General features: G+C 36.0%; 1 protein-coding gene across 1 annotated transcript in view; it reads right to left on the bottom strand.

Moving 5' to 3' along the window:
* Window positions 1-23: 23 nt before the first annotated feature.
* Window positions 24-26,769, bottom strand: part of SEMA3E (semaphorin 3E) — a 66,817-nt gene continuing 40,071 nt past the window's right edge. The window contains exons 6-16 of the mRNA XM_010728349.2: window positions 26,461-26,603; window positions 23,984-24,098; window positions 23,624-23,693; window positions 22,316-22,460; window positions 18,311-18,533; window positions 15,584-15,675; window positions 14,939-14,980; window positions 11,699-11,865; window positions 6,650-6,717; window positions 6,019-6,158; window positions 24-3,819 (exon numbers count right to left, since the gene is read on the bottom strand). Of these exons, the coding sequence (XP_010726651.1) occupies window positions 3,367-3,819; window positions 6,019-6,158; window positions 6,650-6,717; window positions 11,699-11,865; window positions 14,939-14,980; window positions 15,584-15,675; window positions 18,311-18,533; window positions 22,316-22,460; window positions 23,624-23,693; window positions 23,984-24,098; window positions 26,461-26,603 (1,658 nt within the window). The 3' untranslated portion in view covers window positions 24-3,366. The remainder of the gene's footprint in view (window positions 3,820-6,018; window positions 6,159-6,649; window positions 6,718-11,698; window positions 11,866-14,938; window positions 14,981-15,583; window positions 15,676-18,310; window positions 18,534-22,315; window positions 22,461-23,623; window positions 23,694-23,983; window positions 24,099-26,460; window positions 26,604-26,769) is intronic.

The following is a 26,769-nucleotide window of genomic DNA, read 5'->3' as shown; positions in this document are numbered from 1 at the left end:
AAAAAAAAAAAAAGAAAGAAAGAAAGAAAAAGAAAAACTCCTTAACTGTATCAGTTAAGTTAACTTAAGCACTTCCTGCAATATGACTACTTTTGGGGCATCTGGATGTAGGCAATTATTTATCTATTTCATAAATCAGTTCTACATAAAGAAGTATGTTTCATTCTGCAGAAAATTTGAGCATACCCTAAAGGCCTATTTTGATACATACAATGCAGAAATTTCACTGCAGGCTAGCACTCTCCCAACTAGATGTCCCAACAGAGTCTGAGACCACAGTAGTTCATACCAGGTGGCGATAATCTCATTGACAACAGAAAAGTGAGAGGAAATTAAGTATTTAGTACAAGTGATCCACACGATCACTCTGTTTGTTTTCATTAGGCAGCAGGGCAGAACTCAAAGGTTTTCCAGCTTGTTTCTCAATAAATGTCTATAAATTAGAATCTTCTGGTTTTAGCCATGTTCCACTCTCAAAAATATATCCGAGCAACAGATGCTGCTTTATTCATAACCTTCCCAAATCCATCTGACTTTGGAAGACTAAATCTATTCATGATCACACACATGATCTACACATGATCTTATTGTCTAGTAAAACTGAATTATGAGAAATAATACAAATGATGTCAGCCAAATATGATTCTTAATTATATTTCTAATTTGACCACTTCATGCACATACAAAATACATCAAACTCATAATGAAAAGAAGCAGACAATGCCCCCCCATATATACAAAGAAGCATTTTAAATAACATTGTATATGAGCACAATTTGAGCATATCCTTCCAAAATACATTACTGTCAGTCTTTCTCTTCTTTCACTGATGTTGTAGCACTCTGAAAAAGATCTTTTAGTTGTGAATACTAAATCAACCAGGGAAGTTGCAAAGTGCGAGCTAGAAATTTAAACTTTTACTAAAAATTTAATGGAATTCTCTGTATGTAACCACTAAAGGGATGGGGAGCTAAAATACACACTTATATTAAATCAGGAATCCTGATTTGCATATAACATCCTGATTTCTACCTGAAATCTCAGAATGAGACATAAAGTCATTTTTTTTTTCCATCAGGCTGAGATGCTGTTGTTCTTTATTCTTACAGTCCATTAAAGGTACATTTGGCACCAGATACTAACAAATTAATCAGAAAAAAAAGATAAAATATAACTCCCATTACTATTGAAAAGAAGTGGGCTTCATAACTCATCAGAAGATATCAGTAGTGTTTTAGCAGTTTTCCAGCCAGGGATGCCAGAGTAAATTTTACAGAGGATTAAATATAAATTAGAGATGCTTATTCTGTGTTCTCTCTGTCATAGTCTTTAGTGCTAAAGTTTTCCATGTAGTTGTAAATAAACAGAGATCCTAACTGCAGCTAAGTTCCATTAAACTGCCACTGAAAAATGAATTTAGCCAGTCTTCTGTATCAGATCAAAGTTAGCAACCTTGCACATTCATGCAAGGCAATGCACAGTGTCCATTCCCATCTCTCAGGCAGGCAATCTAGCTAAACAAAGTGCAAACTTCCCGATAAATTGTTTTCTTTAAGATAACTGGCTGATGGAAAAGCTTATCTGCTGTTTTATGAGCACTTGGTGGCAGTATGCACATAGGCTCTTTCTAAACTCTGGGACAGTCAGTTTCCAGAGGGGCACAGCAATGCTCTCTACTCCTGTTCCGAGACCCTCTCACTGCATCATCATCCATCCACTGCATCAGCAGAGCAAAGCTAGCAGATCTCTTTTCTCAAGGATGTTAATTCTGATTAATTCAAAATTCTGCTTTCTGATTAGAAGCTGAAGCAGTACGTGAGCCTCATTAAAGCTGGTGAATCCTTTGTATATTTTCTTGGCAGCATCAAAATCTGTAACAGCTTGGCTATTTACTCTACTGGCATCATGTTTCTATTTGAGGAGTTAAACTCATTTTTAACTCATTTGTGTTTATAACTTCCCTATTTTTCCACTAATTTATGTATTTCTTTCTATATAGAGAGCCCATTTTGTAATATAGATATTCCAAGTAGTGAACTGATATATTTTTCTGCATTTTATGCAGCTGCTTTTTGGCTCAAATAAAAGTATTGCTTTGTTGTTGATGTTTGGTTTTGTTTGTTTGTTTTTGTTTTTGTTTTTGGTGTTTTTTGTTTTGTTTTGTTTTTTCATTTTTTAAGAAAAGTCTTGCAAGTCCCAGATTGTAAACTTACTTCTTTAATCTCCTCTCCTAGTATCAATCACAAGAGCAGAAAAGCAGTTCTTGTGACCAGAGATCATGCACCAGGAAAGTTTGCCTGGATCAGACTACGACGCTATAGAAAAGCAGCTGCATAATGCTGTTCCTGTTTCAGTCTACTTCCTAACTTTGTATTACTGCATTTAATCCCAAAAGTACGTTAATGACATAAAGTTTTACTTTAAATACTGTCTTTTCAGGATGAGTGACTTCCAAACACTACCTTCTAAATCTGTGGATTTGGCACGTGGAGACGAGAAGTATATGCTGAAAACAAACCAGCTGTGGATCTAGGAATACTTCTTAGCTACATGTTACTTGAGAAAATACACGATATCATCAGATTTGCTTTGTTTAGCCACAAGAGGGCAGTCGCTTAATTTGTGATGTTATTAAGGCAATGTCCTAGAGACGATAGGCTTGTTTTCTATCTAAACCATTATTCCAACATTTTGTATAGATGCGTTGAAGAATTTCATTCTCTTTGTGTTCCCAGCATGCATCTGACTTACATTAAGCTACTAGGCAATATTATCTAGTTGTGACGTACACTGTGCTTTATAAATAACTGATGAGACAAATAATGGTGGAAAGTAAATACGGTTTCCCTTCATTATCTTTAGAAATAGCAGGACACCATATTAACAAATCTCACTGCTCTCAGTGATGAATTTGAACTGGTCACAATCAAAATATAAGATCTTAAGACATGCTGCTTTTAGAATCATGAGAAACTTGTGAAAAAAGGAAAGATACATATTCTATATTTCACACACTCGTGAATGCTTATTTGAATTTACTTAAATATGCCATCATATGCAACAATATACAGCACAAGCATGGTCCACACAGGAAACTGATTCAAGCACTCAAAGTCTGAAGATTGTCACACTCTTCCTAAAGCAAAACTCTGATTGCATTGACCTACTTAGAAACAGATAAAATTTTGTGTAAAATGCTTCTAAACAGTCATGAGTGTACGGTATAACTTACCATAGTATATTTGTTTTCAGTCCTGATATTTTATACGTATAAACCTGTTTCATTTACCAAAAGCAAACTGACTTTTCCCTCTTACTGAAGTCCAAATAAAATTTTGCCCAGAAACAGAAGATGGATTTTGTCCATCAAGAGTCAGCTATGTTCCTGGGCAACCGGTAGTGCTCTGGCCTGATCCTTGCCTTCTTCTCCTGAGGATTGGCATATTTCCACTTGGATGGAGACATTTTCAGCTTTTTTCTCTTCTTATCTGTACACCAGACTTTTTCACAGTATTCCTCCACTCTCTGGAAGTTGCTGTAACCTATCAATTGAAGAAATTCTTTGTACCATGGTTTTGATACCTGAGGTATGTTGCTCTGTACTGGGCATGGCATTTTGTGAGATATCTCCTCCTCGTAGTCTTTATTGAACATTTCATCTACACGTTCTTCCTCGACTATTTCCAGGGTGATTTTTCTAACAGTGTGAACTATGCTGTGTTCCACTGTCTGACAAAAATAAGTCCCTGCATCCAGCCGATGCAGCTTCAGAAATAAGAGACCGAGGTCCATTTTGATTATTCTATCATCTGTCTTCACCTGAAAAAAGATAGTTGTATAGAGGAGACTGCATTATTGCATTACATTGGTGCATTTTTTTAATGAAAAGTACTTTCAGGAATATAATATTAAATGTTAAGAGGCAGATTAAGGATCCAAGATCCTTTATTTCAGAGTTTGTAAGCAAATAAAATATTTACTTGAAGAAGAAGTTGAGCTGTGAAAGGAAAGCAGTCTACAAAATCTGGCAAGCATGGCAGAACAGATAGTGGAGCAGACAGTTTTCTGCTTTCCCAGCATGGGTCAGACATTTGTGGCTAAATCACAGAAAGAAGTTAGGTTGAAACATTCCAATGAACTTCTGGATTGAAAACACATAGGCTTTTGCCTGCTGACCTGCCATAACAATCCATGTGAATGCTCTTTTAAACTGTCAAATGTTTTTGAAGCAGCTCTCACAGACATTTTCAGATCATAGAATCACAGAATCACCAAGGTTGGAAAAGATCTCCAAGATCATCCAGTCCAATCGTCCACATATCACCAATATTTCCCACTAAACTTTGTCCTTCGGTACAATATCTAAACATTTCTTGAACGCCTCCAGGGTCAATGATTCCACCACCTCCCTGGGCAGCCCGTTCCAACACCTGACCACTCTTTCACAAAAATTTTTCCTAATGTCCGACCTGAAATTTCACTGTAGGACCATTGTGATCTTGAAGCCTCAGCTTTGACTGTCATGTTGAAATTCCCCCTGCAGCTTCTGAGGACTAAGTTATTAAATACAGGACATTCAAACATGCTGGCATGCAGGAAGCACAGAGCTGTCTGAACCAGCCACCAGAAATGCCCAGCAGAATGGAATCCTCATCTTTCTATTTAACAGTAAGATGCTGAATATTAGGTAGAAGTGCTTCTCTCTGCTTGGGATCATCTTTTCCTAATGACGATAGAATTATTCATATAAAATGGAATAAATATAAAAAGAAAAGCATTAAAATAAATTCATCCTAGTAGTATAAAAATGTACTGAAACTTTAGAGTCTGAACTTCTGTTCCTTAGTATCTGAGGTGCTAGGTCTAAAAGGAAATATGACAGCATCTCCTCCTCCTGCCTCCTCAGTAAAAATCGTCAGGTTTCACTAAAGACAGAAAGACCAGGTCTTTTTATTGTAAAAATAATTATGATTAGTGGATTGGGATCTTTTAGGAAAATACATGAGGAAATAAAAAATGTGAAGAACTATGCTGGGGTTTGAGGGTAGACTGAAACTTCAGGAAGAAATGTGTTTTATGGTGACCACTTCATTTTAAATATCTACAGCTGCATGTGGCACCCTTGTTTACTTTTGTATTCAATGGCTTGCCTAGTCAACGATGAAATGAAAATGTCTAGTTTAAAATGAGATGATACTATGGGCTATATCTGCAACAAAAGTTGCTCTGACATTGATGACAGCCTACAAAGACCCACTTAGATGTCTTTATTCTAAATGTCCACATTCACTATCCGATGAATCTCACTTCTCAGACTCAGTCTGCAGATGAGCTGAGGTCTCATGTTTGCAGCAGAGCCTAGCTGCTAGGCAGCAAGGAAAACAATCATACCCTGTGATAGTCCGAGGTTTTTCTCCTATGTGCTCCCATGTACTAAACAAGGTTAGCTACACTGACATGTATCATGTCAGTACTAGAGAATTAAATATGGTAACAGTTATGAAGTGTGAAGGAATTATCATAGAATCATAGAACTGTTTGAATTGGAAGGGATTTTTAAAGGCCATCTGGTCCAACTTTTACAGTTGGGCAAGATATATAAAAGAAGCAGAGAATCACCAAAATCCATTTTCAGAAGGCTTTGCGGTGTAGTGGGTGGGACAGCAAGAATTAACAAATGCTAAGCAAGTCTAACATTGGGAGTAATATGAACACTTTTCGCCTATGCAATAACATATTAAGAGAAATGGTAGATTCCCTTTTGTTTTGAGACCTTAACAAGTTTAGCTACATTTCAAACATTTATTCAGTTATTCAGTTTCAAGATGCTGAATTCATGTACCAAATGAAATTACCAGGTCTATTAACTCAGAGGAGCATAATGACTCAGATGAACATCATGATCTTCCCTTATACTCATGCACATTTCAGCAACTCATGACAGGCCTTTCAGTGAAGATGCAGTGTTCCTAACCATGTGCTTAACTAATTAAAAGATTAGGACTTAACGATAGTTACCTCTTCCTTCTTAGTTTCATGAGCTCGCTGGACAAACCAGATTACTTTTGCCTGTAAGGTTCGAGGGGTGCACTCCAGAAGGGTGCTGTTGTACTCTATTCCATAAACCAATCGCTCCTCAGTCTTCTCCAAGACTTCTCCTGGAAGGAAATATTTAAAAAAATACATCATATATATGTCAATTTGTTTCTGACAATCCTTGCCACCTTCCGACTTCAGGCTAGACTTGCTTTTAAGACTGAAAGTTAATCTACCTCCAACCACACAGTTATTGCTAAGTAGCACTTGGTGAAAGTCTGACTTGCTAATTGAATTTTCCCATCATTTCAGACTCTCATAGAAGATGGCCATAAAGCAAGCGGAGCAAATTGGGCCATGATTCCACACACAAAGAAACAGATCTCAGCCCTTCATACTGCTATTTGCTTGTGGCTGTTTCTTATCAGTTGTTCAACTACTTGATTTTCAGTCAGTTAAACAGGAGGATATAATATATAGTCAAGTATAACCACAAATTAAATATCTTTTATCTGGATAAGAATGACAATGCATAGCCTTTTGCCTTTTGGCAAAATCTGTACTTTCTGTGCTAGGCATTTGCTAACAGTATGTAAAGGTGTGAGTAGATTACCAATGAACTGCTGACCAAAGCACTGCTGAGCTGCATTTCCATGTCGCACGTCTTGTCTGCGGAAGCGTCTGGAGAGGAAAAATTATTTGAGAAAATGTGTTTAGCACACAGATTGTTGGTGTATGATGAGGAGGTACTCATTAAAAACATGAAGAGCTAAATCTTCATTCCTAAAAATGTAGAACTTTTGAGAAAGATACTCATTTTGCATTGCTGTTTTATCTCAACCTACATATGATTGCATCTGTAAGGAAAAGAAAAAAAAAAGAAAGATCCTCCAACAGCCGAGGCTTTTAAAGTTCAGCTAGACAAGGTGTTAGACAGTCTTGCCTAGGTCCTGCACTTATCATGAAAGGTCAGGTGATCTCAGAGGGCAATTCCAACCTGGGCATTCCAAGGATTCTATGATTCTTTGTTTCAAAACAACTCTATATGAAGGCAGATTTATCAATAGGCACAAATAGACTTTACTGAAATTATTAGGACCTCCTTCTATTTTATGACGTTGGCCCACAATGTCAGAGGTGGATATTAGTGGTATGGAAGTAGAGGTCAACCTTCCTGCCAATATTCCTTTACATGTTGTTGCTGTGAGACAGATGGCACCAGAGAGGCAGTCTGACAGAATGGTACCTGACATGGAAGTACATACGAAGCAAAAATGTGTCACTGAATTTCTCTGTGTGGAAAATACTGCACCCATCAATGATTACTGAACATTTATGGAGACCAAACAGTGGATGTGAGCGTAGTAAGGCAGTGGGTGGTAGAATCTCCAAATTCAGCAAGGACAACATGGGGACCTCTAGGCAGACTAGGTGCTAAAAATCCGTGCTTTTAAACAGAAGCTGATATTCAGTGATAGCATTTAATTCATTCTGGGATTTTTCATTTTAATGTAAAGATGTGGTAGCCGTGCTTACTGATAACTCTGTTGGTAGTAGTAGTGCTACCAGCTTTGCATATCAGTGTATATAGATTATTCGTAAGACTCATTCTCTTGCACAAATATGCATAAATAAAATTGACATTAGCCTTGAGAAAAACAAATAAAGAAGAAAACCTCACTGTGAGGCAGAACTGTTTAGTAGGAAATGGACAGTTAGTAGTAGGTACTAAGTACTCTTCCTGATGAACTAAAAAAATCCTATTCCTGTAAAATAACAATAGTTCTCCAGCTGTTGGAATCATTCGGGAGAAATAAATATTTCTTTGGTGGCATTTTGGTGAAGATGAGGGAAGATGCATTTACCTGTACCTTCACTTCAGTGCTGTTTCAAGAATAGGAAAGAATGGGGAGCAGTGACAACAGAGTGTCAACAGAGTGACATTTAAGTTAGCACCCAGATCTTTTCTATGCAAAGCGTTTTACTCAAATGACAGCATATAATTTAAGGCAAGACAATTTAATATATTTTTCAAGGCATTGTAAGTAGAAACTTAAAAAACAACTGAATGCTTGAAATATTCTTTTGCCTATCAGCTCGATCAATGCTGTGAAAGGAAAACCATATTGCAGCAGCAATATGGAGACTTAGGAAAAATACTTGGGATTTTATGCACGAAGGTCAGTACGTAACGGTCGGTACGTAACGGTCCGTACAGCGCGCAGCCCCGCACTATGGCGCCCTCTGGCGGCCGACTGCAGTTAGTGCAAGGAGCTGGACGCGTTAGGGTTAGCAGATCTACACAAGGTGAACGGAATTTATTTTAAGATACAACCCTTTTCAGCCCGGACATTTTGTTGGCGTAGTGAAGAAGCTCATCAGTAGAATTTAATGCTTGTTTGGATAAAAACTGAACCTGCCTAAATCAGATTACTGAGGTAACAGTGAACTAACACAGCTATTTAAATCCTTGAACTTTCTGGTTTCCAAAGAATATTTCATTGAAGTTGAATGCAAAATAATTTTCTTCTGGCATCTAAAATATCTGCGGCATGCCCGAGTTGCTCACCTGTGACTACCGTGACACTGTAGTATTCTGCACTGCCAGCATTGGGATATGGCACTTTTAGCCCAGTTTTCAAGTTTTCCTAATTAAATCCCATATTTAATTAATTATAAAGACTATGCATTTGCAAGGAATTAAAATATAGGATTTCAAAATCAAACAAATTAGTACCAGCTGCCAATCAGTGGGTTGCTTATGTTGTTTTGTGTGTTTTTTTTTTGTTTTTGGGTTTTTTTTGTTTTTTTTATTTTTTTGTTTTTGTTTTCTGTTTGTTTTTAATTTCTGTTGCAGTTCTCTATATCTTGCATGTGCCTTAGTTTACAGGTTTTCTATTTCATGCTTCTCTAAACACTTGTCATACCTTGCAGGCATTAAGGTCTAAAGCAGAGAGCATGTGAACCAATGGGAGCAGGATATACTGTGTATCTTCAGTTCAATACCAGTAAGACAGGAATTAAGAGATCTCTTACTGATCTTAACTGCTCTAGCAAGGGATGCTCTTACAATTCAGAAGCCCACCCTATACAAGTTGTGCAAAAGTCTAAACCATACTCTAAGACAAGACAAGGCAAATTAAGAGGTATCCGCTCTGGGGTGTGGCATCAGTTGTGTCTAGAGCAATGGTAGGATTGTCACCTGAGGAAATGATAACTCTTATAACTGAGAAAGAGAAAACTCCATGTTGTCTCATGAGACCTTCCCTTCCTAGCAATGATTCTGCCTGGATCCCAGCAGAAGGTTGATTAAACAACTTCTGTATTTGTGTCCTGAGAAGCTGTCTTTGCCTTGCCATCTACTGCATAGCTCATAACTATTAAGATGTTCTGAGCTGTTGGCACTAGTTAAAGTGAACAAAGAAAATACTATCCATTCATTTCAATATTAGGGGTCCTTGCTGGCTGCTCTCCAAATTCTTACATGTAAAACAAGTTTTACAGACTTTGAGAACGTTCAGTAGAGTGTAAATCTCTTCTTCACATCTGCAGCTCTTATCTCGAGAGCAGGAGGGTGATAAGAGAAGTATTTTCTTCTTTTAGAGACTGACCTGATGAATGCTAGGGAGGTAAGGCACAGGAAGGTGCCTGGGGTGCTGCCCATATCCCTGAACCCTGGATAAATGCATCTGTCAGGGAACTTAGGGGCTGCTACTCTGGAAGTTGTCTTAGGTGAGAAGTATGCTAAAAATGTGCTAAAACTGAGTTAAGGACTGAGGAAGTTTCTCTTATCTTTTCATGGACAATAAACAGCTTGCAGAATAACATAAATGTGGGTGCAGCCTAAGCAGGCTGGTAGGAAAGCCAGCCTTTTATCCCTTTACTCTCTTCCCCAGATGGTTTTTATGTCTTAGATAACTTACCCATAAGCATTATAATTACAATAATCCAATTTATATATATGCATTGTAGGACATAAATCTGCTTGGCGCATCTGCTCATCTTTCTTAATTTGATGCCAGGTTCTTCTCATATGGAGCAGGAAATCAGACTATGTCCTCCCATAGGGCTGCTTGCAGGAGACATGAGAAGACTATATAATCCTGTAAAAGTGGCATCGCTTTCCTACTTGGTTTAACCTGTCCCTTAGTGTAATAACTCCAGGATATTTTTATGCACACTATCATTGGCTGTATTTCTCTTTTTGACTTTTTAATGCTCAGTACTCAAAAAGCCACTTTATCCAACAATTTCTGCAATTTCTTTTGGTATCTTTTAGAAGTGCTGTGAAAAGGTCTGGATTAAATTATACATGTTTTATATGTTTGATCAGGTATCTTTGTTGTTGAATTAGAGAATCTGGGTTTGAGAGGGAGGGTAAGATGATAGGTATATGGGAAATCACTGCACAAAGAATGAGGGCCTGAAGCCATAACTGAGCAATTTGGAATGGAGAGAAGTCTGCCCAGGGATCGTTAAAGCACCTAAGTTAGGTTCATGATTTGAGAGGACCTCCAGAAATTCACCTAACCTCAGCTTTTGCAGACATCCTACTTTCACTGTTGGAAGTGTGTGGCTACCAGATTCTTATTCTTGTTTATTTTTCTTCTTCTTTTTTTTTCTTTTTCCCAAATTTTGTTGAATATGTTATTGTTTTGTGATATCTTTACTGTATAAATACTGCCAAAATACATCCCTGATGTTATAAAGAATGAAATATCCATCCTTTCTTTGCTGACCAAAAGAAATGAAAGGAAATTGAGGTTTGTTTAAAACTTCCTTAAAATAACAACTAAGTAGTCATAATAATAACGTTTCATCCATGAATCCATAATAAATATGTTTCATTCATGAATTATTCCTTGTAATGAAGTTTATGCCTGTTGTGGTTTAACCTGGCAGGTGGCTGAGCACAGTTGTTCGCTCACTCTCTCCCTTCCCAGTGGGATGGGGGAGAGAATAAAAAAACAAAGTAAAACTTGTGGATTGAGATAAAACTACTCACTAAGGTAGAGAAAAAGAAAAGGATAATTGTTATGACAAATGTAAATAACAAGTGATGCACAAGAAATTACTCACCATCCCCCAGCTGATGTCCAGGCAGCCCTCTGAGTAGTGGAAGAGAGCTATATACACTTCCACCCCCTTTAAAACTCCTGCATGATGTCATATAGTATGGAATATCCATTTGGCCAGTTTATGTTAGCTGTCCTAATTCCTAATTAGGACTCCCAGCTCCTTGGGTTCTTCACTGAGAATGACCTTGGCTCTGTACAACAATGCTTAGCAGCAACTATAAACACTGATGTGTTATCAACATTGTTTTTCTGCTAGAACCGAAACACTGCATCGTATCTGAAACTCAGAAGAAAAGACTTCTGTCCCATCTGAAATTCTACCCCTTATTCCACACTATTTGCATCATGCTCAGGTTCCACAATTTCTACACATCCTAACTAATTACCATGTCCTATTTTGTTTTTTGTTATATATACACTCACATGTTATTCCCATAGTCTATGGTTTATTTATGTAATTTGTCCATGATACTCATTTAGTTCAAAACTTTGGGCTTCATCTTTTGTAAAAATCCTTCAGTGTAGTAGGAACCATTCTGAAGCTATTTCACAAGACAGATTCCACAGAAAGAAGCAGTTCTCACCTCTTTGCTTGCATTCCTGTGGGGTAGTACCGGGAGCAGGAGATGCCATCCCAAGCACAGTAGGGATCTCGAGCCAGGCAGCAGTCAGCACAGGCTGTGCCATACATATCACACTGGTGAAACTTCACTTGTGCTATGACTGACTCAGTTCCAATGTAGAGCTGTTGCTGGAAAAGTATACCACATATGATTAAGTTGCTAGAACTTCCAATATGAATTCTGTAACAAGTGGAGTTTTAAAGAAATATTAGTTTCAGCTTTGTTGTGCATCCAGTCTGTGCCCTGAGGGAGGCAGAGTTACTCTGTAGGAAAACTGACAACAGCCTAAACTCTCATGCGTGGGAATGGAGGAACAGAAGGAAATTAGAATGAACAAATATGGTTTGGCATTTCCTCGCTTTTGAAGTTTCAGCTTTATAAGCTTTGTGTTTAAACAGAGACTTATACATTTCTTTTTTTTCCTCGAGGTAGTGTCCAGTGCCTCCCCCATTACACTTCTGTCACCTAACCAATCTGCAAAAAAAGCTTGACATAAAATATTAATCAAAGAGCATATTTGAAAAAATTGTAAGCAACCTCAACCTCAAAACTGGAGTTATCAGGTACATTTAACTCTTGATGTACAATATGTTCACACATTATTTATATAATCCTTCAGTACAAAGGATGTCAGTATTTTTTCTGCTACTGTTCAGTCTTTTCTTATAAATAAACTAGTCACACTTTATCTTCTTCACACTTTTTTTCCTCTGCATTAACACTAAGAGTGCTTGAGTCATCTAAGTTTTCCTTTACAAAGCAAATGAAATATGATCAATGTGATTCAGAAGTTGATGGGATAATAAATTCAGAAAAGAACATCTTGAGTTTACAGGGATTTGAGAAAAATCTTGTTACTGGTGAGTGAAAATGAACTGAACACAGAACATATGCACTGCAATAGGAAATGCTTTTGCATGGCTCAATTCCACTGTTTTTCCAGTCAGAAAAAGGATTCCTTATGAACTCTGAACTGGGTTTATCCAAATGGCCAAACAAAGCTCAAGCTTTCAAAATGTTATATTAAAATTATTTAAAGTTGGAAAATGCAGTTAGCTCATTTAATCTGGCTTGCCTATCACAAACCATGAAATTTAATCCAAATAGTTAATTCTTGTCCCTGATTACACCTCCTCTATATCTTAGGTTACTAATTTTAACTCTCAGAAATGCCAGTGGAAGAGATCAGGGGAGGCTGGTAACAGCAATGTTTGAATTCTTCTTCAGCTGAGATAATACATATGAACAGGAATTCAATCTGATAACTAAACATAAGATCCTTGTTAGAGGGGAATTCTTTCTTGTCTGCCAAGGCTGCAACATGACTGTCCCAGAAGATGTGAACAGCACATTCAATGACACATAAAAAATGGAATTTTCTCTTTCATCTGTTAGAAAGAGTAAGATCTACTGTACAGTTTGGTTCATCAGAGGAGAGCAAAAAGCATCCGATATCTAGCAAACAGAACATCAAAGTAGAACATTCTCTCCTAGCCACAAAGATAAACAGCTCAAGCCTGAAATAAGATATTATATCATTGACATAGTGAAGACTAGTGAATGTTATGAGGTTGTTGAAACAAAGCTAGCAAGGAGATCTCTATAGGCTCAAAATCTCCACAGTTAAAGGAGACTAGAAAAAATATCTGGGCAGAGAAATTGCATAACTTTTTTTTTCACATAAACCTAACTAAATTATACTTCTGTGCACAAATCTAATATTAAATACAAAATGATTTTGTGCCAGCCCTTTACATGCATTCCAACATTTAATTTTCCTTAGTACCAGGAAACTGTATGCTATTTCTAGATTAAATTTGTCTATATTCAGAAATCTGAATTGACTTTTATTGCTTTGAAATCAATGTTCAAAGCCTTCCCCCTCCTTTGCTTCAACAGCAAGTTACAAAGTTGGGTAAAATTCTATGTCTGGATGCCCAATTGTCTCTCTCTCTTCTCTTTAATATGTTGAAAAAGTACAGCTGCTTTTGCTGCCTCCAGGAACGTTTCTTATTCAACCACTGAATAGTTTTGGCGACTCTTCTACTGTTCTCTCCATAATTTCCAGGTGCTTCTTGAAATTGTAGAGTTAGCAGACCTCTTGGGAATTGGGTGTAATGGAGGCAGACTACTTCCCTTTTAATATAATATCTCCTTCTCTCTCTTCCAGCACAATCCATTTACTATGACATTTCACTGAGCGCAAATAAGGAAACATCTGAAATGATACTTTTTTTTTCCAAACTCCCTTCCAGCTCAAACTATTCTGTGACTCTACAAAGCATTCACTTAGTTTTGATGTTAGGCAATCTAGTCTCCAGAGCTCCTTTCAAAGTGTATGGAAAAAAAAAGTGATCCAGGAAATAATTCAGAAAAGAAATAAGTTAGGATCCTGACCCAAATCATTATCAGAGGAGTCTGTCTTTCTACATTAACTACAAAAAAATGCAAGTAGCCACTAAAACTAAAATGATCTTTGGGGCACAATCACACCTCCTTCTTTGCAATCTTCCTTCTTTGTCAGTTTTGTTTCACTGTATTTTTATGCACTTACATTGCAATACTTGTCTACATTAAGTAATAAGCATCCTAGGATGTTTATAATGGCTCCATCCTGAGATGGGTCCATATCTACGATAGGGTACAGATGAGTATCTATTTACTAGAATAGTAACTTAAGTATTTGTATTAGGAGAGGCTAGCAGAAGCTCTGAAGGTGGTCAGGTCCAAACAGCTCTGCCTTCATTGGCATGTCCCAACATTCATGGAACATCCAGTAAAGCTTATTTAGAACTTGCATTGCCGTAGGGCCGAAGTTTGTACGCATTTATCAGCAAGGAGATTTTCCTTGAGTTGTCATATCCACCAAGCTAATCCCCACTGTGATTACTCTGCCAATCTCTCATGGATCAAATTGCTTTTTTACTTGTTTTTGTGTGAACAATACATGTAAAACACAGAGACTGGTTTAACAGATTTAATCTTAGAACTGGAAAACATAAATGCTTCATAAAGGAACAAAACCAGAACTTGCACTACAAAACGATTTGATGTTATCAGACCAGATCTTGTTAGAGATTATGTGCAGCTATATCTCTATCTATCTACCTACCTACCTACCTACCTGTCATCTATCTATCTAATGTTTATAGCTTTATTACATCTGAGTCACAATTTTTGTATGTGAAACTCATGACTTACCCTTTTTGAAGAGATTTCCATGGAAATAATAGGAATTGGCACCTACAAAATAGGAAACATCTTTGCTTAGAAAAACTAATGTGGCTTTACTATGAGAACAAATTAGACAAAATAGCATTGATGTTTACTTTTATTCATCACTGCTAGATACTTGGATTTTTTCTAATTTCTGATCCTACAGAAAGATGTGAGGAAATTGTGGTTTTGGTAAGTTCTGCCTTAAAACAGTTTATTTAAAAGCCAACACTTATTTCAGGATTATCAGAGTCACAGGAACACTACAGTTTTCCTGGCAAACATAATATTATCTCATGCCATCACTGAACTGATTTTGTCCTAAATGAAAGTGATAAGTGGAATGTTCTTTATAACAAAACATTAATTGAAGATAAGATTAAAAGTAACAGGAATTCCTTCTCACATTTTTCTCTATCCTTGTTCAGATTTTCTGGAGCAATAGCAAAACACAGTTCCTAATAAGTTTATCAAAAAAAAGAGCAGAAAATGAAGAATTTGTGTCATAAAATAGACAATTAGAAAAATTATTGCGGACAACTACTATGTAATGTTTGTCACATTGTTTTAAATTTAACTGAAAAATTTTTGAGGCAGTTTTAAATATGCTTCATATACAGCACGGTTCACCTTGAATACTTGCAGTTCTTCAAGAATCACTTCTTCCATTGATTCTGTCTCTTGATTGTAAATTGTAATGACTTTCAGCACAATTCCATTATCTGGGAAGAAAAACAAACATAAAAATGCTGGAATAAAAATTACAGAAATTTTTATTTGACCTTCAAAGACTTTAAATAACTGCTACAGGACACACATATTAATCTTAGGAAATAATCACATATACTAATCTGTTTCAAAGACATTGTGACATGCTCTGGCCTATCTGGCAACTAAGCCATCTGAGACATCCCTGAAATACACGATAAATTAGCTAGTATTTTTCAAAGTCTAGGTTGTAATAACTTGGTGATCTGCAAAAGAGTGATCATATCTAAGATAAAGAAATTACAGTAGGAAGGGGAGTCCATCAAGTCATGGGAGTGTTAAGTGGTTTTAATTATAGGATCTGAGTGTTGACACTAGTTAGGAAACTACTAACTATCCTTAATTTCTCACAGCAGCTCCATTCTTCCAGGCAAGAACACCAACAAACTCAAGGGTTCCTTATATGCAGTCCTCTTTCTCTCACTGAGCTGCTGTTGAGCTGAAGGTGTTAATAAAAGAAAGATAAACAAATAAAAACTGTACTTTCAAAAAATTTAAGGCATTTTGAAATTTAGATCTATTTGTCTATTTGTCAGTACAACTCTTTCAGGAAATTAAAACACGAGAATGTCGCCTGGTCTTCCACCATTTCAGCTTTGTCTTGTTGACTATTATTAAAGCATCTTACTTTCCTTAATCTGAAAATCTGTCATCAACAATGGCAGCTATCAACTCCTTTCTTATGTTACTTTCTATTCACCTTTGAAATATTAAGCAGACAAAGAATAGAAAAAAAAAAGTTCAGCAAAAGATCAAAGATGCAAACATAAAGGGGAACTACTTCTCAAAGAGAATATCTAAGGACATACATTTTATGATGAATTAATAAAAAAAAATACAGTTTGAGTTCAGAATTTCTTAACTAATTTTTATCTACTGTTGTGGTACTTAGGACATAGTGGGCAATACTGCTGATGAGAGGATGGTTGAACAGATGATCTTATAGGCCATTTCCAGCCATAATGATTCTATGATTCTTCAATATTGCTGACAGATATGTGGAAAGTTAGTCCGGGTTTTCACACTTCTGCTTTGAACAAGCTTTCTAATGTGCAGTTCTACCTCAAGGAAATTTCTGCTGAGCTTTAAGACTGCTTACAAATGTTACACAGAAGGTGCTGGAGTCAGATAAAAGGGGATTAACTCTTTCTATTATTATATTGTCAAGAGAAGCAGGAGCTTTCTGATGCCAGAACATAGATTGAAGAAATTGACTTACAGTTTCTAAAGGCCAAATTCCTATGATGAAATTTCTTGTCATCTGAGATTGGACATCTCAAAACTAAGCAGCTGTTGGGTGTCAGTTCAGCACAACTCTGAAGTGCGTACTTATGTCTCATTAGTTTCAACTTTGCTGAATAGAGGATTTGTGTACAAATATCTGACATCTCAATCATAAATGCAAGAGTGGTAAATATGAAAAACCTAGTCACCATTATTAAATCTGCATTAGAGACATAGGTGATATATGACACAATGTTTTATAGACCACACAAAATCCAATGCTGAGACTGTACTGAGGCAATTTAAAAGCTTGGAATACATAACTAGTATAAATAAGCTTTTGCTGTTCTGTGAGCATGCTTCTTCTGAATGTTTTCAACACTGAAAAGTGCTTATCAGAGGAATTTCATTAAGTAAAAAATAATTCACTGTATATGCTTGCCTAGTCAAAATAGTCAAAATGATTTGTGTCATCACTGCTATTGTCAACTTGATAAAATGTGAATATATGAATCCTTGGATTTTTTCCAAGATTAGACATGACCAATCATCTCTAGTTCTAAGTTTTCCTCTTATTTTCTGAAGGTTTCTTATTTTTCAAATACCATTAGAATGTGCTTTTTTCTTCTCTAACTGCTTAGGGTTACAACAACTCTGTACCATACCCCTGTAATGTAATTTATCTTATTCATATTTATTTTTGGTAGGTGTTTAAAAAATTCAATTTAAATAAGCTCTATGTAAATTTTGAAAACAGTGTAATGGAAAGACAAGAAAACTTGACAGAAAGTTTCTAATATGTTATTTTTTATAACATATTTTAACTATGCATTTGAGTATATCTGCCTTCCTTCCTTGAGCTGTGTCAAAACCCAAGCCTAGAAGCTGTCAGTTTCTTTTTAACAATATCAGACAGACTTGTGGACTGCAGAAATGGAGAAGATAAAAATTGAAATAAACTTGAGCTGATGTTTTTGAAAATCACATCACCTGTGTTTCTCCCAGAGTCTAAATCCCAGCTGAGAATGATATTTATATACATGATGGTTTTGTGAAGTTTTAAAAATTCCAGAAATTGTATCAAGATTACTTTTTAGGGATGGTGTTGGTGGTAAATTCTATACTTTATTCTCTGTTCTTATTTTTTAGAAGTTTTTCCTACCATCATTTTTCTGTGAAATATCAGCAGTGTAGAATGACCACCCTCTTCTGTAATGTTATGAGTGAAGATTGGCTCAATCATGCACAGAATTATTGTTAGAGAGGGCTGTTGTAATGCTTTTTTTTTGACTTTAGAAAATTTCCTTCATCCTGGACATCAAAAACCTATTGAAAAGGTTGTATTCCTGGTTTTCTTTATTTTACCTGTGCCAATGAACAACACATCATATTGCCCATCTTCAGCTTCCACTCTGTCCACAGCTATTTGCTTAAGGTTGTACTTTCCATCTGTTTTTACTAGAATTGGTCTTTTATGAACAGGCTTGATGGGCTGATACATCAATGGATGACTCCTGGCAAAATGGACAGCTTCATCAGGATAGTCTTTGGTGGTAGTGTACAGACCACCATTCACTTTGCTGGCACACTGCAAAAACAGAAAACACAGATTATTCTGAAGACTTGCCAAGTAAATTGTCTGAGACTAACATTGTTCATAGGGGTGATGACAAATCTGCACAAAACCTGGCATTTAAAGAACACTTTAGGATCTGTGACTGAGAAGTCTATGCTATATGCATGTATGAATTCTGAATCACGAGAAGCCAGTCAAGGTCTATTAATCTGCTGAGAAGAGCCTTGGAAATCCCATGTTTAGAGACTCCTTCCTGTCTGGCATAGTAAAAGCAGACTAAATATTGACACATTCAGATTTTGGCCAAAAAAAAAAAAGCATTTGTTTCATTCTCAGGTTCGTATTGAAGTTGTAATCAAAATGGCCATTGACAGAGGTAGAAGAAAGGAGTTTCCTGCTCCAGAAGACAGACAGTCATGTAAAGTCATCAGGGAAGTAATTTTTTAAATCAATCTCTAGTCTAATTGCTTTGTGATTGCAAAATACTTTATCATAAGATACTAAGCACGATTAAAAATGATGCCAGTGGGAACAGTAATTCTTGATCTCCTGTATTTTAACAGTATTAAATTTTATTCTAATTTCTGTCTCATGATGAAAGTATTATATATCATGCTTTAGTATGAATACCAGTGTTTGCATTGATCAGTCTACCATTTTGTAAAGCAAATACACTTCATGTGAATGACTGATTAAAAGAGGCTTATTCCTTTGGTTAAATGTGCAATTAGGGATAATTTAATGTGTTAAATAGAGAAATTAACTTTAGGATGCTTTGCAAAGGATATGGTGTCCCTTAACTGCACGTAAATTCTACATTTTGAGTTTGCTTCATGATGTCTAAGTGGAACCATTTATGATTAAGCTGGAAATATCTCAGTAGCCATTTACTTTCTCCAAATATTCATAAGGCAGTGTGGTTTTAAGAAGCATTTCAAGCAAAGCCACATTAGCAGCATCTCCCTGTTTAAATTGGATTTTTTCAATCAATAAAATGAAATAAAATACTCATTGTTTACCAGAAACGGTAATGTTAAACTTGCTGCCAACTGCAATTGACAAGAACAAACTCCTGCTCTTCTCAAATGGGGCAATGGTTGTTTCAAATTTTTGGGCTTAGCTTCAGGAAAGTATTTGTTCAGTGTTGACTTTAAAGTAATTGCATAATCAACCTAGTGATGGAGTTTTACTGGGTATTTACCATGCAGATATAGAGCAGGAGCCTGAAGATAGGCTAAGCCTCTGCTTTCCATGCACTGAATAGCATATCAAGTGAATAGGCATTGTCAACTTCCCTTTGTAAAGTTCCAGTCTTAGAGAGATTTAATAATCTTTTGCAGGCTTCTTTTTTAATTAAATAATTAAATAAGATTTGGTAGTCTAAAATTGAAACAGTAGATGCAGCCATCTCTGAAAACTATGAGCACTGTTTTTGAGGTAACTGATGTCATTTTCAGAAGCATCACAGTCTTAATACATTAGGTGAATTGTTTGAATAGCAACATAGAGTAGTGCAAAAAAAATAGTGCTTTAAGGAGAATTCAGAGTAGCAAACTGTAGAATCTGTCAGACTGCAATTCTAGTAGTGATTTTCTATTTATTTAGCTCTTAGCTGTTTCTTATTCCTTATAGACTCCATTTTTTTCCCATTCAGTAGCTGAGATGAAAGAGTGCTGAATCACAGAGATGCCTAATGATAAGTATTTCTGGCCTCTTGTCACTGTCACCTTTGTAATGGAAAAGGTAATAGGTAGTTAGGAGTTGGACTAGATGACCTTTAAGGTCCTATCCAGCTCAAATAATCCTATGATTCACCTTACAAATATGCTGACCTGTTTTTTGGAAACCTAAGATTATATACTACAGTTTTCACTTCTTGCTACTGGAAAAGTGTTGAAAAGATCTCTAAGCTGTACCCTTGATGAGCAGCCAAAAATGAATTAATTTTCTGTTAGTTGGCATAGTCAGCTACTCCAGCCTCTGATGTGCTCTGCAACTTATAGACAAATATGATTAACTGATTAATACTTGAGAAATACTTCCTTTGGGAAAATTATTTGCTCCTTTTTTTATATCTGCTTCAGCTCCTGTACCTTGCCTTCAGAGCTGAGGAAGAATTGATTCTGAGTGGGTCTTAATAGAACCTTTCTGTAAATCATTGTCAACTTTGCTCAACTGCTGGCTCAACGCTCTGTCCTTCTTGCCAGCAAATGGTTTTCAATCTTCAGTAAATGTAATGCTATCTGTGTGCTATTATATTCATTAATACTGAATGCCTGCCTATTTCAGCTCCAGTTGAAACAATGTATGAGAGGTCTACTGTCTGCAAATAAAATGAATACCACTTAGAGAACTTGTATCATGTCATCTTTGTAAAACACACATTCATTTTACAATCTATGCATGATACTATCTCATTACTTGGTAAAACTGTAAAAACTGTAATTTTCTATTAAATATGTCAAATAAGAAAACTTTAATTGCTTTGAATTATACTGTTTTGCTCAAAATTTGATAAACATTTATCTGTTTTTCCACTCTGACTCAATACTGTTGATTTACTTCAATCAACATCAAGTAATCAAAACAACAACAACAACAAAAACCCCCAATATTTGGTATTGATATCAGCACAATTACAGTGGTCAAGATGGTCAAATGAAATGAATCCCAGATAATCTCTTTTTTAGCATCCAATTCTGTATTTTGACTTATTTCTCAAACTCCAGGAGAAGAAGACATAAACAATAATTTAAAATAAGAGAGGACAAGCATTTAAAATTAAGAATTTAAAATTGTACTACAGAAAGAAAATTTGTACTGGCATGGACTAGGTAAGCTAATAGGCCTTTCAACCTCTCATTCCTGTGATTTGGGGATGTTTACTTCTGCAAATGATTGCTTTTAGTGCAAAAGAGAATACTGATTCAGTTACAGAAGGAAAAACAACACTGAAAGTAACGCTCCAGCAACTGTTTATTCCACCGTTAAGCTCAATAGAGTGAGTCCTTAGCATGTGAGAAGATAAAAGAGGTGAAGTGTGAAAGCTATGTGTGGGTTTTAGCCAAACAGCTATTAGAAATGTCTTTGCATCCCACAGTGTAAAAGATCTGCACAATACAGACACGTTAAAGGGTAGAACTTCAGTGACTGTAAAGAAAAGCTCCTTTGTAAGCCATATTGCCAAAAGACATTGGACAAGAAGAAATAGTGATGTTTCTCTCTGGGTTATTCTGGCATTGCCTGTTGTAGGACTTATAGCAGGAAGGGGAAGGTGAAGGAGGCCCTGGATGTGCATAATCTGTGAAATGATGATGGATGCCTGCAATGCAAAGGGCACCCTCACGCACCACTGATCTCTTCACCCCTGAGGTAGGACATGAAATTCCTGGGCTAAGAATATGACAAAAATAAAAACTTCAGAAACTTCTTTTTCTTCCCTTTCTTTTTCCTTTTCCTTTACCATTTCCCCTTTCCTTTTCCCTTTTCCTTCTCTTCCCTTTTCTTTTATCTTCAGGATGTTGGTCTCTTAACACAAAGTTGCTGAATTTAGGTCCCAGTAAGATTTTGAAAAATCCTGTCCATTTAATTCCCCTGCTTTCCTTTGGGATCTGTTTTTCTAGTGCTTGATAAAACTTATTGCATTTTTTTTTTCAGAAATGCTTTAATATATATATGTTTAAATGAATACATCCTTGACTGTGAAGTCAGTAAGATTTTGCAGTAGTAAAATCTGCTTTTATTTCCTAAGTTCATTTACATTAACAAAAGCATGGAAAATAGATTGTACTTACTGAACCAGGTCTAGGATATGGTACTTTTCCTTCGTATAGAGCCCAGTGGTATTCGGGTCCTTCTTTATGAGCATATGGTCCATTGAAGGCTGCTCGGACGCTTGCCATATGGTAAACACATATAGCATATCCTCTAAATATATTGCTATGAAGTAAAATTCAGAGACATTGTTAAAACAGTATGCTGTATTTGCTACGTTATACTGGTATTATTATGTAATTAAAAAGAAGTCTCACTTCAACAGTATTCAGGGAGAAAAAACACTTTATGTTTCCTGGATGCTTTTCTTGTAACTACTATGTGCAATGTTCTTTATAGAATATTAATATATATATATGTTTATAATACTTATCTGAGAAATCTCAGTGCTTTTATCTCCAAATTTCAGGCTGATGATTACAGGCTCTAAATGTGAGAGAGGAATGGCAGGAAACTCAGCTTAGGTCTTTTATGTCTTTGTGCCAGTGTATGGGAATGCTGGTCAGAATTATCATAAAGACTAATCTGCGTAGATCAATCCACATATAATATCTTTTTCTTTTCAAATTTTATACATCTTACACTCTTAATTCTGGGGAAGGAATTCATTATTTTTTAAAGAAGCATCAATGCTCCTTGCAAAACAGTTCTCTCTGAAGTCTCCAGAAGGTGATCCAGATAATTTTAGTTAGGTGTTCACCTCTTCCTGCTGGCATAGAGAGCCAGCAAGAACTGGTATGTGAAAATTTCCTTAGAGGACTATGTCTGTCTATCTTCAAAAACAATAAAGCAACAAAGCAAAATACCAGCCATAGCATAGCTGCTCCTCTCTATCAGTGACATCCTAAAGTTAGATCTCCAAGAAACAAGCTAGCACTTGGATTACACTGATGTGGAAAAGGAGGCCACCAGCAACACCACAGCTAATGATTTAGGTTTTGCTAAGAAGTTAATAGCAATTTAAGCTACTGTCTACTTAATGCTGAATTACAGTGGAGGTCTTCAAGGAAGACAGGTGGTTTTCATAGACTGCTCTTATAACCATGCAGGAGTACGTAAATATTGGCACTAGAAAATTATCAGTTAGAGAAATACTTAGTTAATTCATGTTTTCTGGGAAACAGATAAACTGTATCATGATGTGGGACTTCAAGCCACCATCACAAAGCAGTTTTTACATTAACAAGAAAGACCACTGTGAATAGAACAGGGATTAAACTGTTTGCTATGTATTTTCTCTGTGTTATTCATCATGGAGCTCTTCTGTCTGTTTGATAGCTTGTTCAAACATTCCTCTACTGCTGCTGTTATTTCTTCTAGTTGTTTACCTTGTAGTGCTGAAGAGGCCAAATATCACTGGATTTTTGTTATCACGAGTTTGCAGCAAAAACACATCCTCTGTAAAACATAAATGTTATTAATAGCAAACTAATCTTCTCAGTCCCAAAAGAGGCACTTCATTGTTTATTGCAGAGGTAATCTTATTTAACTCATATATGCTATTTTTTAATTGCAGATTTTAGATGCATTCTTTAAAAACAATACAATGAGTAAAGCTATAATTGATGACAACCAACTCCATATGTATGTTTTCTACTAATGAAAGCATTTAAAGTATAAAGTAAGACCTGTTATCATGACTGTACATATTTTTCTACAATTATTTTATTTCAGTTTAGGGTATTTACCTAATTCATCAAAATGAGTATCAATTCCATTTCTCCCAGGCACAGAACAAACTAGTCTGGTTTTGAGGAAAGTGCTCCATTTATTCACAAGCATTCGCTGTCCTCCCATGTCATTCTGCATAAAAAGAAACAAACACTTATGGTAATTTAAATAACTCTAGAAGCACAAACATCTCCACTGAATTAGTCTCTTGTATCTCTTAATGTCAAAAGCATGCATTTTCAGACCACATGTCCATTAGTAGTATAACTGCTTTGGAGATGGTAAGATGCATGTAAGATTGCACTGATCAAGTCCAGGCCTTATAAGACTTGTGGGCTTGTAAGAATTTTTAAATTCTGTATTGCATCCCTGCATAGGTTAAATACACAGCTGTTGTAAACCTCTTTTTGGTTAACTGGATGTAATGAGTACATTAACAAAACCTAGCTCTGCTTTAGCATTCACTGCAGGGTTTAATGAACATTGTTGGAAATTGAAGCCCTGAATCTATACAGCTGGTACAGCTGGAAAAGCCTGAGGGAAGTGTCTATAAGATGTTCTAACAATTTAACAATTTTTCAGCAACTTTAATACCCACTTTACTATGGCTGACACTTTTTTTTTCTTTTTTTTTTTTTCTCTTGGGATTGTTAATAAAATGATTAATTTAACTCAGCAATCAGACTTTGTAACTTTAAATAGCATTCTCAGTACCTATGGCCTGATATTCAGGTAGGTTGTGTAAGTGCATACTGAAGGTTCTGTAAGAGGCTTGCTAAATTCCTCTCACAACTTTATACTACTGAAATTAATGGATTTTCTCATCTTCACATTGACATCTTAAAAGAAAAATAAAATCCATTTTCCTTAGAAAAGATATATACAGAATAGATGCCTCGGAGTTGTAAAACCTGTTACAACACAAATGAAAATGTAAAAGCTGATAAAAAGGCCAGTTCTCAAATCACTAGCTAGCTTTTGACTTTTTATATTCATGAAATCAAATTTGAACTACAGCATACAGAGCGAAGGGTGTTAAGATAATGTCTGGATGTTAAATCATTCGGAGTTTTGGACATGTGGAGGAGAAAAATCTGTGGGATTTTGGTCTAACTCTTTGCTAAAGATAAGACATTCAGGTCAATATATTTCAGACTAGAGGGAGTTATCAACATAATCTATTCTGACATATACCAGAACATAGGGCAAAGAATTTGGCTTCAGGCCTTGATGCCTTGTTAAATTCAGAAAGCCAACTGCCTATGAGAATGATAATGTCTTAGGCCCTATTTGGTACTCTGTATACTCTGTTTTAAGTTATGTATGGACACATTTAAAGCCATTTTAACAAGTAGTATGTTGGTGGGCATATATAACGCACAGTATACTTTGGGTTGAAGGAATGTTTTTTATCTTGTATCTTGTTCTTTGCCCCTTAGTTTTAGGAAATTATCTCCCACAGTTAGGAAGGAACATAATTTATTTCAGAAATGAAGATGGATGCTAAGAAATAAACTTCTCACTCTTTTCTAGGCAATTCAATCCTTTGTTCCAGTTTCCTTTTTATGCACATTCTTCCTTATAGGATGTTGAGAGGAACAGGAATTATATATAAAATAAAAGCAATTAGCTATTAGTTAGAAAACACTCTATAGATGCATGAGAAAGATATTTGAAATTTACAGAATCCCAGAATGACAGAACCATGAATTTGGCAGGGACTTTTGGATATTTTTTAGTCCAACTGGCCTGCTAAATTGGGTCATCTACAGAAAGTCACTTGGGACCATAATCAGGTGGGTTTTGAATATCTCCAAGGACACTCCACAACCTCTCTGTGCAACCATTCTAATACAAGAAAAAAGTTATTTCTTATAGTCAGATAGAATATGGATGTTTCAGTCAGTGCCCATTGCCTCTTATCCTGTTGTACTGGCTACAAAAGGATATCTGGTTGGATAGCTGTCAACTCTGCATAAATGCAATTGAGTGAAGTCTGCACCATGCTGACAGAGTAGAAAAGTGAGAGGAAGCATCAGGGAGAACTTGTGTCTGGGCTGGTCCTGTCAACAGAAGTGTGTAACATCAGTTAATGTCACCTGTGAGAAATACAGAAGGACCTGCAGACAGTATTATGGACAATGGAGCCTTGATTTGAATTGAGTAAATGAGTCCTGTGGGGAACTGTTCTTACTGCTATCACGTATCAGCTCAAAGAAAGATGGAATTGAATAATAGGGTGTCCAAACTTTATTTTCATCTCTCAAGGAGAATTTGTTTCAAGACCAAATTTGGGCTATTTTTGAATTTTCTAATATTTGGGGACATTGAGAAGCAGAGTTTTCAGTCAGATCTATAATCTACTGTACATTATCAGATGCCATATTGCCTGGGAGAGAAGGAAAAAAGAAAGGAGAATACTTTTCATTTATTTATTTATTTATTTATTTATTTATTTTCTCGTCCAGTTGAGGTATCAGAAAAATGTTCTCACCACACACACACGTCCCACTCTGGTGTAAATGGCATGAGTGCTTGTCTCAGCCTCTAACGCTTTTTCAGTAAAGAAGAAATACACTTTGTTATCATCGTGGTCTTCATTGTCAGGAATCATGTATGAGCCAACAAATTTTGGTTCTTCAAAAGAAAACAAAATTGAATTCAGATAAAGTTCATTAAAACATCTTTTTTATATATTTTTTTTCAGTCCTTAAAATCAACTGGTAGCTAAGAAAAAAAGAAAATGGAAGAGTCAGGGATATGTCAGTCAAAGAGTTACCTTTGGAAAAATCAAATTTTTTAC

This window comes from Meleagris gallopavo, chromosome 1, assembly GCF_000146605.3.
Source record: "Meleagris gallopavo isolate NT-WF06-2002-E0010 breed Aviagen turkey brand Nicholas breeding stock chromosome 1, Turkey_5.1, whole genome shotgun sequence".
NCBI lineage: Eukaryota > Metazoa > Chordata > Aves > Galliformes > Phasianidae > Meleagris > Meleagris gallopavo.
This window is presented reverse-complemented; position numbering and strand designations above follow the sequence as displayed.